Here is a 15,420-nt window from a genome sequence, read left to right as displayed (position 1 = left end):
CCATGCTACCGAAAGAGATATTTTCTCCCATTATATTTTTTCTTCTAGTTCTGTGTAGCCCTTATTGTTATTGATGCAGATGAACCCTGAGGTGGAGCCAAACTTGATTAGCGAAAAGCTATTTTTTTTACTCCAAATTGCCAATCTGTTTATTTATTTCCTGTCATTTTGTAATTGTAACTTACTTTAAATTGGCAATAAAAGCTACAAGAAACATTTCACCTTAGAAACATTTGTAAAAGAATGGAATAATTTTGATATGTAACGTTTGGTTCTTTCTTTTTTTATCAACCAGGAGCTTTTTATTTTCGTTTTGAAATGCATTCATTCCCTTTCTTTGAACTCGCAATAAAAAAAAGGTTAAAAATAAAAATTATTACACCTTTGCTGAACCAGATTTAAACTGAATGTCTCCTGTAAGGGCAAAGTTTTTAGATTTTCGTTCCTACACACAATAATTGTTGGAATGCAAACAATCTGCAATAATCTGTGATAAAATCTGCTCAGTATTTATTTCTAGCTTGATTTTAATAAAAGTGATTTTTTTGGAACCGACTCACACACATGTTGTGCCATCACTTTGGTGAGTAATTCCCCGACTCAATACACAAAGTAACACCGTGGCCACTCAAATACACAGGAAAGCAGTCTAGTGGTTTTTGACGTCTTGTTCACAGACACAGAAATAGACAGACAGACAGACAGACAGACAGACAGACAGACAGACAGACAGACAGACAGACAGACAGACAGACACACACACACACACACACACACACACACACACACACACGAAGACAGACACTTCTCCATACTCCTAGCATTACTGAATATCGTAGGTAAATTGTGACTAAACACATAACTTCATATGATCGTCACAACACAACATCAAAAAGATATGCCAACCTGTGATGCACGAAGAAACAACACGAAAAGTTTTATTTGGCCTTAAAGTGGCCACACAGTTGATAATTTGTGCAAGGATTCGAATGATAGATTAACTCCGCTATATGTTTCTTTCCTTTGAAAAACAATTTGAAACATCATACGTCAAGTCCACGTTTGCAACTAGATGAATTGCAAAAAATATTTGAAAGGGTGTGAAATATAACTTTTGTTATTGTTTGTACAATTACTAGATTAGAATAATATTAACCTATTAAATCAACAACAATAATTTGTGTACAGCTTTATCATTTAAGCATTATTTCCAACAATTCTTTTCTGTCACCACAATTTATTAAGGTGAGAAACACTTCAAGAAATAAATATTCACAATAAAATAACTATGTCCCAGTGTCCTAACTTTGTTTACTAATGGATGACAGTGCCAAGTGTATCTGGGTAACAATACTGGTCTTGATATTTTGAATTATCCAATAACAGCAGGCTCGCCAGACAGAATCTGAAGCTTGTATGTCAGGGTATAATATGTTGGCATAATTTGCATATTCCGATTAATCAAATTGAGGTCCTGCATCACTTGACATCAAAGTTCGATCTATAAGTCAGATATTTCCTGCAAATTAATCGTTCCTGTATGATTTCATTGCATTGATATTTGATATTTTCATATTTCAAATGACAGTGTCTCTTGATATTATACAACAGCTTACTCACTAGTCTTGCTGCTAGACCCCTTGGGCTTTTCTGCTCACTGTCAAGGCGATCGAAGGTCGCTAGTGAGGGTGACAGCCCGATTGTGTGCCACCTTCAGCAACAGAGTGTTGGGAGGAAAGCCTGAGGTCTAGCAGCTAGACTAAGCCTACTTGCTCACCTACGTAATACATACTTTATCAAGTTGAAGGTTACTATAGAGTTTGCTTGTTCTTATTCTCGCAAGCCAGAGTTATTATTTCTTCGAACCGGCTCATTAAGAACGGTACCGTAAAACGGTCGTGGTTTGCGACGATGGCTTGTTCTCCGTTGTGCGAGTTGAACTAAAGGTTTAGCATTCTCTAATTATAGAAACCATGCAGTAAAGGATGAGTGAGAAATACTTCTTCCAATGTCCTTCGGTTCGCGGTAGATCACAGGGAACTCAGGCTCAGTTAGTTTTGTTTAATGAAAACAAACAAACAAACAAACAAATAAATAAACAAATAAATAAATAAATAAACAAATAAATAAATAAATGAATGAATGAATAATAAATAGATAAATAAGTACTGACAAACATCAACAATATTTAGAGTAATCACAAATCAGTGATATATGTTTTCCTATATTCACAATAGTCACAATTCCAAATACCCCCTGGAATTGTGACTAGTTGCATATGGGAAAATACAATCATACTAATTCTTGATACTGCCAAACATTCATTATTGTTGATACTGATTTGTGATTACTCTATTGTTGATGTTTGTCAGTATTTATTTATTTATTTATTTATTTATTTATTTATTTATTTATTTATTTATTTATTTATTTATTTATTTATTTATTTATTCATTTATTTATTTATTTATTTATTTATTTATTTATTTATTTATTTATTTATTCATTCATTCATTCATTCATTCATTCATTCATTCATTCATTCATTCATTCATTCATTCATTCATTCATTTATTTATTTATTTATTTATTTATTTGTTTGTTTTCGTTAACAAAAGAAAGTGAGCCTGAGTTCCCTGTGCTACAGGTAGGCTTGTGTACAATGGAGTACTTTCATTATTGACAGACTGACTGTCGACTGTTTCATGTCTATGCCGCATAGACCACAGGGGACCCAGGAACCGTGTGACAAACAAAACAAAACAAAACAAAACAAAACAAAACAAAACAAAACAAAACAAAACAAAACAAAACAAAACAAAACAAAACAAAATAAATAAATAAATAAATAAATAAACTATCGAATAAATGACAAATGAATAAACAAACGAACGACAAGTATAAGGCTCGGGCTTTCGGCCCTCGATATCAGTTTGCGATTAGACTAGTGTTGCGCCGGATCGGAGTTTAGATAAAACGGAGGAAAAAAAGGCGCGAGCGACTGTCGACAGTCTATACCCCCCCCCCCCCTGCAATGGGCACATCTGGAAATGATGTGACCATTGCGGGGGGAGGGGGGAGGGGGGGGGGTAGTGTTTGTTCATTGGTTTGTTGTCGTTTACTCATGTATTTACTCATTTGTCGGTTTATTTTGTTAGTTAGTTTTTGTTTGTTTGTTTGTTTACTTGTTTTTTCGTTTGTTTATCTGTTTGTTTGTATTTGTAAACAAAACTAATTGAGCCTGAGCCGTAGTTGAAGCACAGGGAACCCAGGAACCGAAACAAACAAACAAACAAATAAACAAATAAACAAACAAACAAACAAACAAATAAATAAATAAATGAACAAGTATAGGAACAAATAAAATAATTAAATAAACCAGCAAATAAACAGATACTCATGGAGGTATACTAGATATGGTTTTTTCCTATACCATCACTACAAAAAACACGTGTTGTTTTGTTTTGTTGGAAAGGCGTTCGTCCAGGAAAAAAAAAACTCACGTAAAAGACGCAATAACGATGGAATAAAGGTAAATACAGGAATACCAGCCTATCTAACATCAGATTTTAATCAGATTGGACTCGACTGCAGTTGGTCGGTAAGTGTTGCAGCGGTTAACGGTTGTAAAGAGCGCCCACAGCGACGGATGTTTCACGTATGTGGACTTCGTACTAAAAGTTACATATATGAATGTGTCTGCTTCACATTATACGACTTGGTATTTTAAGAAAATTTGTCGGTAAATGTATTGTAGCGATCGACTTCATTGGACTGAGGTTGAAAACACGGATGTTAATGTTCGGGTAGCAATGTACTAACCTTCGAATTCGTTACAAATTAGACATCTGCGAACGAGCCTACGATCAGGTGACTTAACGTGACCTGCGGACGACAAGCGAGATAATGGTGATTTCAAGCTTTCATTGAATAGATGCTATATTGATGAAGTGTTGGTCAGTTTATATCATCTAAGCATTCCAAATTTATTAAATGAGTATGGAAGGATCCAGGGAAGAGGACTTGGACATTCCTGATTCAAATACCCGGATTCCCAGTGACCCTGTCGTTGAAGAACACGACGAAACTAAAGACAGAGTTGAAGCATTGCCAAAGGAGGAAACTCCAGAACAAGATTTCACAACTACAGAACAATTCGATTTGAGTGAAAACGCTACTTCACAAAGGAATAGAGAAGTCGATCAACAAGCCTCCACTAATCGGCAGCAACACGATGAGGGAAAATCAGACGAAAATGTGAATGGAAGAAGTTTGAGAGAAAGGCTTGAAGATGAGGATGCTGAAGATGATGATGATGATGATGATGATGATGATGATGATGATGAAACTAATTTACTGTCTGATTCAAGTTGTGATACGGAAACAAACGGGGAATTAGTACAGCTACTGCCTAAAGTCAACTGTCCAGAAAAAATTGTAAGCCATATGGTACTTATTTATGATGTAATATTACTTTAAGTCAATGAGTTAGGTCAATGAATGTAAAACAACTTTTCTTTTCTTTCTTTCTTTCTTTCTTTCTTTCTTTCTTTCTTTCTTTCTTTCTTTCTTTCTTTCTTTCTTTCTTTCTTTCTTTCTTTCTTTCTTTCTTTCTGTCTGTCTGTCTGTCTGTCTGTCTGTCTGTGTTTTCTTGGGCATGAAATGAAATTTATGTGATGTGAAATCATGAAATGACTCACAAGACCCTAAAGACTATGAAAATGTCGTCATTTCCTAGAGTGTTGATCCTTTCTTTATTAGTAAGTTGCCTGCAGACAAGGTACATGTAAGTTGGAACTAGGTTTCTGGCATTGTCCCTGTAGTACCATCTGAAAAGGGACAATATCATCTCGTCACAACATACTCTGTCTGCAAGCAGGATTGACAATTACTGTGATATACATTATTTTTATTTGTTCATTTCACCACTTTCTTTTCACTAAAATGTAAAATCACAGTGATTTTTTTGTTTAAAGTTAGGTGTAAAAAAATTGTGTGGTTCTGATCACATTCAATTTTAAAATAGGTGGGGTAGATTTGTTATTTTATTTTTTCATTTAGTTAATTTTTTCACATGTGAGTGTCTAGTTCAGATAGTTATGTTTTCTGTTGTTTTCTATATGGTCTCTGTGTTATTGGTTTCTTCTCATCAGATGTACAGCCATTACAGATTGGAAGAACAGTTTTATATTGTCTTTTTAAGTTGATGTCAGTTTCCACATCCACTATTTCTTGCGAGACTTCACAATTTTCGCAATTTTCTTATTTTTTTCCTTGAATATGTAAGACAAAGTTATGGTCAGTGTGAAAAAACAGGTGGGGCCGGGTGACCAGAACCAAACAATTTTTTTTATTTGCCCTTATATTAGTCCCATGCAAAAATGGTTAGTTTCTATATTACACAATACAAATATAGTTGTATTTTGTACACAAGTGATTTTTTTTGTATTGCTAAACAACATATATGCAGCAAATTTTAAACACTCCCGTGACAGTCACAAACCATTAGCGGTCCAAGTGCAACAAACCCGCAGGCTTGCCTGGCGAAAACGAGTGTCATAAAAGTTGTTTGCATCTCTAAAGCTGTTTTTAGCGTTACTTATAATAGCCTAATAAATTGATAACAACTGATATAAGACGGAGATAAGGTTTGCCTCAATTGCAGTCCATGCAGACGGTCGAATAGAGGTTTTACAGCTGTTTACTTGTGTTATGTAAGAGCCCATCATCACATGTGTAAATATTGGTACTCTTTGATAACAAGTCCACTTGCTTGGCTAATGGCTTGTCCCAGTAATGCAAATTTGAAGTTTGGTGGTGTATAGCCTGGAATCCATACTTTGATGGTGTATTGTGTAGAAATGAAATGCCCTATGTGGATTCGAGGATAAAGTAATGTTGAATTGTCAGTTGCATATAGCTATGGAGATATTTTCCCATTTCTTGCTACAGCTGGGGTTCTTGTTAGTTTGTGCATCCATCTTTGTACATAGGCCGTATTAGTTACATTGTATAACTTCACTTGCCAGTGTTCTGCCGAGGCCGCGGCCTTGCGACATTGGCCCCCTAAAATTACAAATGACGCAATAATTGTCCCACCTTGCGTCATTTTGGCGCATTCATTGTAGGGCAGACACTAAGTCCAGGAACAGGCCCTGGCGTCAATACCACAAAAAGTATACTGACTCTGTAAGCGACATGCAGTTTTGTTGACATCATATAAGATACAGTGACAACGCGCAGTTCTATTGTTAACATGCAAAAAAAATGCATTAATATGCAACAAAAAGATCAACTTTGATAAACATAATCTTCAATTGAAACATTAGAGGTAGTCTCATAGAGTAGATGAGACGCCTAAATGGACGTCTCTCTTCCCATGTTTTGTCTACCGTCACTGTCGCGACCTCTGACCTACTCACTGACGTGTGCGAAACACTGAACTTGCTACGGGAAATCGGAACATCTATCTGCTACATAAGCCTTAGTAAACCAAATTTTACGGGACAGGTTGTGATATTCAGTTGTTGATGGGTTAACAAAATGAGTACATGTGTATTTTGATTCCGACAAAGCTGCGTTAGGGGATCGTGTTGCATGATGTTGACAGTGACACGTGAATGTTGGGCACTGAATCAATGAGTGATCACTGGCTGCCACTAGAGACGGCCGATGCATGTGCGCCCGGTCAGACATGACGAATGAACTTGTTGTGCAAATCAGAAAATAATTACAGTGGTATTACAAAGCATCATGCATCCTAACGTTGACGTTGTTGATAGTTTAAGTTCAAGATTTCAGAGTTTCAAGGACACCTAATGTCAGCTTTCCGTATCAAGTTTACAATATGTAACTAATACTGTCATTTGATATAGCAGGATGAAATCATGTTGTTACACAGCCAGTGATGGTAATTAAAAATAAAAATAAATTATTTTAAAGTTTGTTTGACTGTATTATTTGTAAGTTTTTCATTCACATTTGGTACTTTTGAAAGTCAGGGAGTTTATTTTCTTCAAAATGTTTTTTTTTTTCTAAACTCGTCATGAATTTGAAGAGGGAATGATAAACATGGCAATGTAACAGTTGTAAAAATGAAACAAGTGGTTACAAGATTAGGATTTCTCAAAGTTTTTATTCAATCATATGTTCACTAATTTTGAAGTTGTTCTTTATCTTTGTCTGAGAAAAGGAATCATAAATTTGAGCACTGCTATTCATTGATATTCAGATTAAAATTTGTGACTAGTAGCTGGCTGTTCAATCTTTCTAAACAATATATAATATACTCTGTAGAAATGACTTAAAATTACATAATTTTTATTGCCTTCTTTTTCTAAGGTGTAATGTGTAGTGTACAATTTTCAAAAAATAGCTTACTGGGAACTGTTATTATGAATGGAATTGTTTTATGAAGTTAGGTAATAATCTATGTGTAATGGAATATCTCAGACCATGGTATCTCTATAGTGGTCTGAGGTAATATATAGAATTCCATCGACAATAAATAATTGACCCCACTCCCTGTCAAATGACCCCACTTTTTGCAACCAAGGGGCCTTTGTCCCCACTAGTTGGAAACCTTGGCAGAACACTGCTTGCAAAGCACATTAAGCATACTGGAAATTACAAGGATCACCTTTATTAGTTGAAAAGTGGTCCCATGGATTATACTTGGGTATTTATTTTGGATTTTTAACTGAAACGACTTTACTCTGTTTTTCTTTTTAAAAAATGTGAAATAGCATACCAATTCCTTTTTTATAACTCAATAAATTGCAAATGGATGGAAAAGGTGCATACAAAGATTTTACGCAATGTTTAGCAACTTTATTGAGTCACAAACAAGGACTTAGTATATGTTATTTCACATTGTTTTTTTCAAGTACAAAAACATAGTAAAGTCATTTTATCAATTAAACACCCAATTCTCACCCAGTCTGAGTGTCACATTTTTCTTTTTTTCTTTTGTCACATCGACCAATTTTAATTGTTTTGTACTGAGATGAATATTTATTTTGATGCACAGTTTATGATCTCCAGGAGTACAAAATGACTGAGACACGTGGACACCGTCAAAAGAGTCCTGAATAATTGGCATCATCTCCTTAGTGATGTCATAAAAGTTTATAAAAAAAATGTTAGATCATTGCAAGTAGATTCTGATATTAATTTACCCCTATTCCATTTTATACAAAATCTTAAATTTGTTTTGTCCATCCATTGAACTTGTGACTTATTTTCTCTACTTACACATAACTTTTATAAATTGTTGATCTTCAATCCACAGATTCTCTGTTTGGACTTGTCGGCAGAGATGAAGAACACTCCATTTTTATCCAAGGATGGGTACGTTTTGTTGTCATGACAACTTTTTTCTATACTATTCAGACTTGCCTGTAGATGTTAAATCTGGCATGGGGTTTGGCCAGACCCGTGCTGGATTGGCTGGTCTGTCATATTCACTATTTACTTTTGGAATTTATAATATAGAGAAAAGAAAGTTTAAGTTGTCACAAAGTTTTTAAATTCTGTAATCTTGATAAGGTTTGGGAAGACAGGGTGGTAATGTAAGGGAAGGCAGTTTAACCAATTCAACCAATCGCATCACCAGAAATTTCAATATTACAATATATGTTGAATTTTCATGTTTTTCTTTTCAACACGTGCTGTAATATGACAGTTGGTGCATTTCATTGCGGCACATTTCAATGGTTAGAAAATCTAAGATTAGTAGTATTTTCATAAGCGCATGTTAGGTATATACATCTGTTATCCATGACAAACTTATGCAGTGTTGGAGTTGTAGAAATATTGGATGCAATTTGTCACAGTGTAAGGTATAGTTAGGATGAATAGTTAGCTGATAGTACAATCGCACTACAGTTACAGTGAGTTACTGTATGAAGTTAATACCACATAATTTACATATATCACCAGGAAGTTACTAAAGAATTTCAGACTCAGAGTATACCACACGCACAAATAAACATAAGTTAAAGTCACATGATATCTCAAGGTCTATGTATCCAATTGAAGTCTTCTGACTGCATGTAATATCATACCCATGCATTCCTGGATAGATATTGAAGTAAAATCTATTCAGTATAGAGATTGACGACGGGTCCATAGTAATCACAGTGTGGTTGGTACCATGAAATACAAGTACAATGTGTATTAATATTTTATACAAGTTTTGTGATTTTTTTCGTCTTGCTTATGTGTGTGTCTTTCAAATGTAAGGTGCCTTTGTGATACCACCTTAGTTCAGAAAGCCCATATTGTCCACATAAGACTGATTGTCACCTACGTATACTAACCCACTTTGCTACATTATCCAACACAATTAGATATCCTTCACTGCAGTATGGTCAAGAGAGCTGTCAGTATATTTGTACAATAACCCACTTTGCTGTATTTTATTACAGAACCAGATATCCCTCATTACAAATGGTCAAGAGAGCTGTCAGTATATTTGTACACAGTAAAGCAGCCATCAATAGAAAACACGAATTTGCTCTGGTTGTACTCCAGGACAATGCATTGTGGGTAAGTTCATTAAGTATTGTTATCATAAGTTATAACAGGCGGAAAATTATTGAAAATTTGAGTAACTTCCCATGTGACATACATATACCATAAATTTGTGGGGATACCCTATTAAAACAACTTGTATACTTGTAATAACTATTAACAAGATAGCATTGACTTTCTCACCATGTTTGTCTGAAATTTCATTGCCAACAAATACAATCTCAAATTTCATTGTCAACCAATGCAATGATACATACATGCCCTTGTGTTTTGAATCTAACCTGGAGTGACTGCATCATTTATTTTCCTCATTCTGCATAGTAGACTGACAGATCTGCCATTGTGGGTGCAGTCTAATCCCCTTGTCCCCAAATTAGGGCAGGCTGATAAGCCGGGACCAATAATGTCATTACAGTCTATCTGTGCATTAATTTGTCGTCTGACATGTCAAGTTACCTGAATCTTTGATTTTGTTTTTTTTCCATTCCAGATGCACAATTTCACTAATAATACGGAAGAGTTTTGCTATGTGTTGGCAGACTTGGACAATGAGAATGATTATGATTCCTTTGACATGTCGTCTCTCTTTGAAGTCATGTAAGTATTCACTTTGAAGCATTCATACTTGGATTGGAAAGGTTCAGTTTAGGTCTGCTCCAAGATATATACTTTAGGCGGGCTTTTGGAAATATGAGTACAGAACCCATAATTTTGTCAAGCTACGACAGGTAAAGTAATTAATTACATATTATTCCCCAATATTTTTTGTGGTTCTGTCAAGGAAAATACAAGTGACCTAAGGGGCCTTGTTACTAAGAGTCGCTAGACAGGTAGTGACAAACCCTTACTTTTTGAGTATTTTCTGGCTACATGAAGAAAAATATTGAGGAATACTGTAATTATACCTCCACAAGCATAATTTTTGAAAATTTGGGGAAAGTGATGTCAGTTCCGAATGTTTTGACTTATATTTCAAGCAACGCAAAACCAGTGACATAGCCATGGGTTGTCATGACATAGGACAACCAGGGTATATCTTCCATATTTTCTCTCCAATGACAATAACTTGGCTTGTGTATGGTATAGTCGCTAGTATTGCGAAATGTAGTAGGTTACATTGAATGGGTATTCACTATAGTATGTGGTGCCTTGATCATATGGATAGCATTATATCGTAATCAAGATACATGGTAAGTGTAAACAGAAGCAGTCCCTGAAGGGGTGTACATGTACACTAGAAGACTACACTTAGATATTATTCCCCACACTATTTTTCTTCATTCAAACAAGGAAAATATGAGTGACCTAAGGGGCCCTTGTCACTACTCGTCTAACAACTCATAGTGACAACCCTTAGGTCACGAGTATTTTCCAACTGAAGAAAACTATTGGAGAATAACATAATTATATACCAGCTCTAGTAATATCAAAGATTATTCGGGGAAAGTAATGGTAATTTTGAACATTTTGACTCATATTTGGCTCGTGCATGGTATGATATAAATAAAACACGGCATCTGTTTTCATATACATACAGATAAAACCATTGAAATGTGAATGTAAATCTTGTCTATTTCATGCAATGCATAGATCAAAATGTCAGGAAACTTTAATTTGATTTCTGTGTTTATTTGTCAAATGTGATTTCACCAGAGTAATATTTAAACATTATCCACCAGAGGTGGTAGATGGTAAGGCAGAAATAAATAATTGTGTGTTTATGATAACATGGCCTCAGAAAATAGGGTAGTTAGGTTGGGATTTTATTTTATAAATCTTTTTAATTGTTTTTATTTTTGCGTTGAGCCAAAAAACAAACAAAATGTCGATCAGAATACTCCTCTGATAGTTTGAATCAATATGTAGACATCACTAGGGAAAGAAAACAGACATGCATAAAGGTCAAGAATTTCTCATCTTTTTATTTAGATGTGTAAAAAAAATGTTTAGGGATGGTCTGGTTATTGGAAACACACAATATTTTTATTTTATTTTGCCTAATCATAAAATTTGGCTCTTAGTATTTTAAACTAATTACAAAAACATGACTATAGAACTTACTGTTAATAACTTTATCTTGTAATTGATTAACTTTTGCAGATTTATTGAATATAATTAATATTCAGTATTAGTTCAAACAAATTTAAAACTACACAATTGCTTCCAACACTAAACTACGAAATCTTAAAAGTCATAAAAGATTATTTTAAAGGTAAAGTCTAATGTTTAACTGTTACCTACCATAGTATGCTGGATGATAAACTTGGCAAGCAGTTTCTTCACACAGCCTGCAAAGTCAGCAGTTCAAATTTAGTATTTTTTGTATGGATACCATGTATAGAAGCTGATTGGTCAACTATTTTCTTCAGATCTGATAGAGTTACATTGCCATCAGTTGACGGTGAAGAAGATGTGATACCACCACCTTATATTGTACGAACTATTATCATTTATGGTAGATCTCACTGTGTACCAGAATTTTCACAAGGAAGACAGGTAAGGCATATTTGAACAACCCCAGAAAAAGTATTATATTTAACATTTATTGCCAGTCAATGAGAGCACTAGTATGTGTCTATTTTCTCAAGGGGTGTTATGTAGCAACTATTTTCTGAGGCTAAAAGCTTTATATGTAAAAATTATTCATCACACTACATTCACAATATATCTACAGGTGATGCAGTCTTTGATGCAGTCACCCTACTTCTTCCTGGATGCATTCTATCTTCATGAATCACCAAATGATGATAACCACTGTGAGGTGAGTAAATATTTCAAACTCTTCATAAAATTACCTATAGGGAAATGGTCAATACACAATCATTATGATATAACTGTAGGAAGTTATGATGAATTGCTATATGGTGTATACACCTACACGGACACTTTACCCACATGTGATTCAGTACTGTTCAAGGTGTATTATACCATGCACGAGCCAGGTTCAACAAAACAAATATTGAATATAAACTCGCATCGTTCTACGTTATGACAAGGTGTGTCTATGTCATTGGTTTTGCAGTGTTCTAAACATGAGTCAAAACAATCAAAATTGCCATTACTTTCCCCAAATTTGTAAAAATGTTACTAACAATGATATAATTATATTATTCCCCACAGTTTACTTCATTCAGCCGGAAAATGCTCATGACCTAAGGGTTGTCACTATTCATCTAGTGACTCGTAGTGACAAGGCCCCCTTAAGTCACTCATATTTTCCTTGGCTGAATGAAGAAAAATAATGGGAAATAATGTCTAATTATATTATGATTGAGTCAGTCATTATTGCTAACAAAAAAGTTTCATATAAACATTCTAGAAGCAGCGAGCACAACTCTAAAAGAGATACCCTATATGAAGACATACATTTCATAATGCCAGACTGACTATATTATTCCATTTTATTCCATAGGTGATATTTGATAAACTGTGTGATTTGGATGAAAGAGGTACTTCGTTTGTCTTTGAAGTTAGTCGAAACCCAACCTATCTCCATGACAACATGGCCAAACTCGTGGCACATCCATTACAAAGACCATTGCAGAAAGACATCAGTTATAAACTAATCCACGAATTCAGCTGATCACCACTAACGTTAACAATCAACCGCTGATAAAATAATGAGGTGCGGATCACTACCAATGCCCGTCAATTGCATTCTCACAATCCAGAGCTGTTATTTCTTCCATGACACTGCAAACTACAGCTCTGGTTTCTTAAGGCTGTGAAAGCGTTATTTCATATACAGTAATTGGTGGTGCGTCTTGGCCTGTGCTGTAAAAGAGGCTGTGCTTTACGATAATAATCAATTGCAAAGGAAGACTACACCTGAATATCTGTTGAAAGCTACCTACTCCATTACATAACCAGTCATGAAGGACTGCACCATGATGTTATCATCAGCAGAACTCATTATGTTGACAAAACAAAGGATGCTGAGTTGACAATATCAAAAAAGGAAATGCATATTTTTTTTGTTCTTTGTAGGTTTTTCTGAGTATTAACTGTTGAGCCCATGTTACTACTTACATGTGCAATTTCCTTACCACTGTCTGCCATTGTTTTGATTGAGGAGTTCAAAATATGGTAGTTGTAGTGTTGTAAATGTACTACAGGACTTAATTTGATTATCTTACTGTTACTCTCGACTACAAAATTTGGAATCTTCAAATGAAAATTAATGTGTTTTAATTGGTCAAACATTGTATTAAAGTATACTTTGTGAATCTCTATTGTATGCATATACACAACACTTCTATAATCAATTAGTCTTGCTGCCAGACTTTGAGACAATCGCCTCTCTGTAAGGCGTACGAAGTGAACCTGAGCGGTGAGGTGGGGGTGACTTGTTAGCATGAGTGAACTTCTTAGGTTCAGTAGTGCTATAGGCATGGCAAAGTGTCTGTCTATCTGTGTGGATGTGTGCATGTGTGTGTGTGTGTGTGCGTAAACAACTTACAGTCAAAAACCGCTGGACCGATTGCCATGATATTTGATGGGTTTATACCTTGGGTGTCTAGTTTGGAAATTGTTCAAATCAAAATGATCATACAACCAGTGTATGTGATGGTCAAAAGAATGTAATTTTTGGTAAAAAAAACTTAAACTCAAAAACTACTGGGCAGATCGCTCAGAAATTTAATGGCAACATTCTTAGTGGTGTTTAGGTTAAGAGTTGTTCATAATATAATCCCGTCAGTGATATGCAAATGAGGTATAAAACTGTGTATTTTTGGTCAAAAACCTTTAATTCCAAACTACTGAGCAAACTGGGTTGAAATTTGGTTGGAACTTACTTCAGGGGAATTATATTCATAATTGTTCCCAACATGATGATCCCATCTGTGATATGCAAATTAGGGCTAAAAATGTGTCTGGTCAAAAATCAATCATTCCTGAACTACCGTGCTGATTGGGCTGAAATTTAATGGAGATGCATCTGGGCATGTGTAGATGAAGTTGTATTTACAACGTGATGATACCATCAGCGGTATGCAAATTACGTCTAAAAATGTCAGTTTTGGTCAAAAACTTGCATCATGAAAGTGCATGGTTGATGAGGTTGAAAATTGGCGGGTATGTTTCTGGAGATGTTATTCTTCAGTTATTGTTTAAAACATTGTGACACAATTGATAAAGGCGATTTGTAATTTTCCCTGGCAACCATGACCTTAGCAACACTGAGATGATGATGATGATGATGATGATGCATATTACAAAGATAACAACAAGGATGGGTAGGTAAGTGAAGACATATTCGAAATAAGTAGCCTAATATGCCTAGCAACAGAATCATGCCCATAGCAACAGCTAAATGATGGTTTATATTGCAAAGACTAACTAAGGAAGTTCAGTAGTGCTATAGGCATGGCACAGTGTCTGTGTTTGGGTGTGTGCATGAACAACTCACAAACCTCCGGACTGATTGCCTTGATATTTGGTGGGGACATTGCTCATGGTGTCTAGTTGGAAAACTGTTCAAAGCAAAATGATTGCATTACCGGTGTCATTTCTGGTAAAAAAATACTGAGCAGATTGGGCTGAAATTTGGCAGGAACGTTGTTAGGGGTATTTAGATGATATGCAAATTAGGTCTAAATATGAGTCTTTGTGGTCAAAAATCTTTCATTCCAAAGCTACTGAGCAGATTTGGCTGAAATTTGATTGGAGTGTTCTTAGAGGTGTTTAGATTAAGAATTGTTGATAACATGATCCCATCAGTGATATGCAAATTTGATGTAAAAATGTTTAGTGCAAAATCTATAATTAAAAAATTACTAAGCTGAAATTTGGTGGGAACATTTTTAGGGTATTTAGATTAAAAATGTTTATAACATGATCCCTAAATACAAATGAGGTCTAACAATGTTTCGTTTTGGTCAAATG

At 35.0% G+C, this 15,420-nt stretch overlaps 1 protein-coding gene across 1 annotated transcript; it reads left to right on the top strand.

Annotated features, from left to right (window-relative positions):
* Positions 1-3,905: 3,905 nt before the first annotated feature.
* LOC144436533 (BRISC and BRCA1-A complex member 1-like) lies at positions 3,906-14,017 on the top strand. Its single transcript, XM_078125343.1, has 7 exons — positions 3,906-4,437; positions 8,291-8,349; positions 9,429-9,549; positions 10,025-10,131; positions 11,904-12,030; positions 12,209-12,295; positions 12,947-14,017. Exons 1-7 carry the CDS (start codon positions 3,994-3,996, stop codon positions 13,115-13,117), a joined length of 1,116 nt encoding a protein of 371 aa, XP_077981469.1. The 5' UTR covers positions 3,906-3,993; the 3' UTR covers positions 13,118-14,017.
* Positions 14,018-15,420: the final 1,403 nt, after the last annotated feature.

This window comes from Glandiceps talaboti, chromosome 6, assembly GCF_964340395.1.
Source record: "Glandiceps talaboti chromosome 6, keGlaTala1.1, whole genome shotgun sequence".
Taxonomy (NCBI): domain Eukaryota; kingdom Metazoa; phylum Hemichordata; class Enteropneusta; family Spengelidae; genus Glandiceps; species Glandiceps talaboti.
The sequence above is the reverse complement of the archived record's forward strand: the minus strand, read 5'-3'. Positions and strand labels throughout refer to the sequence as shown.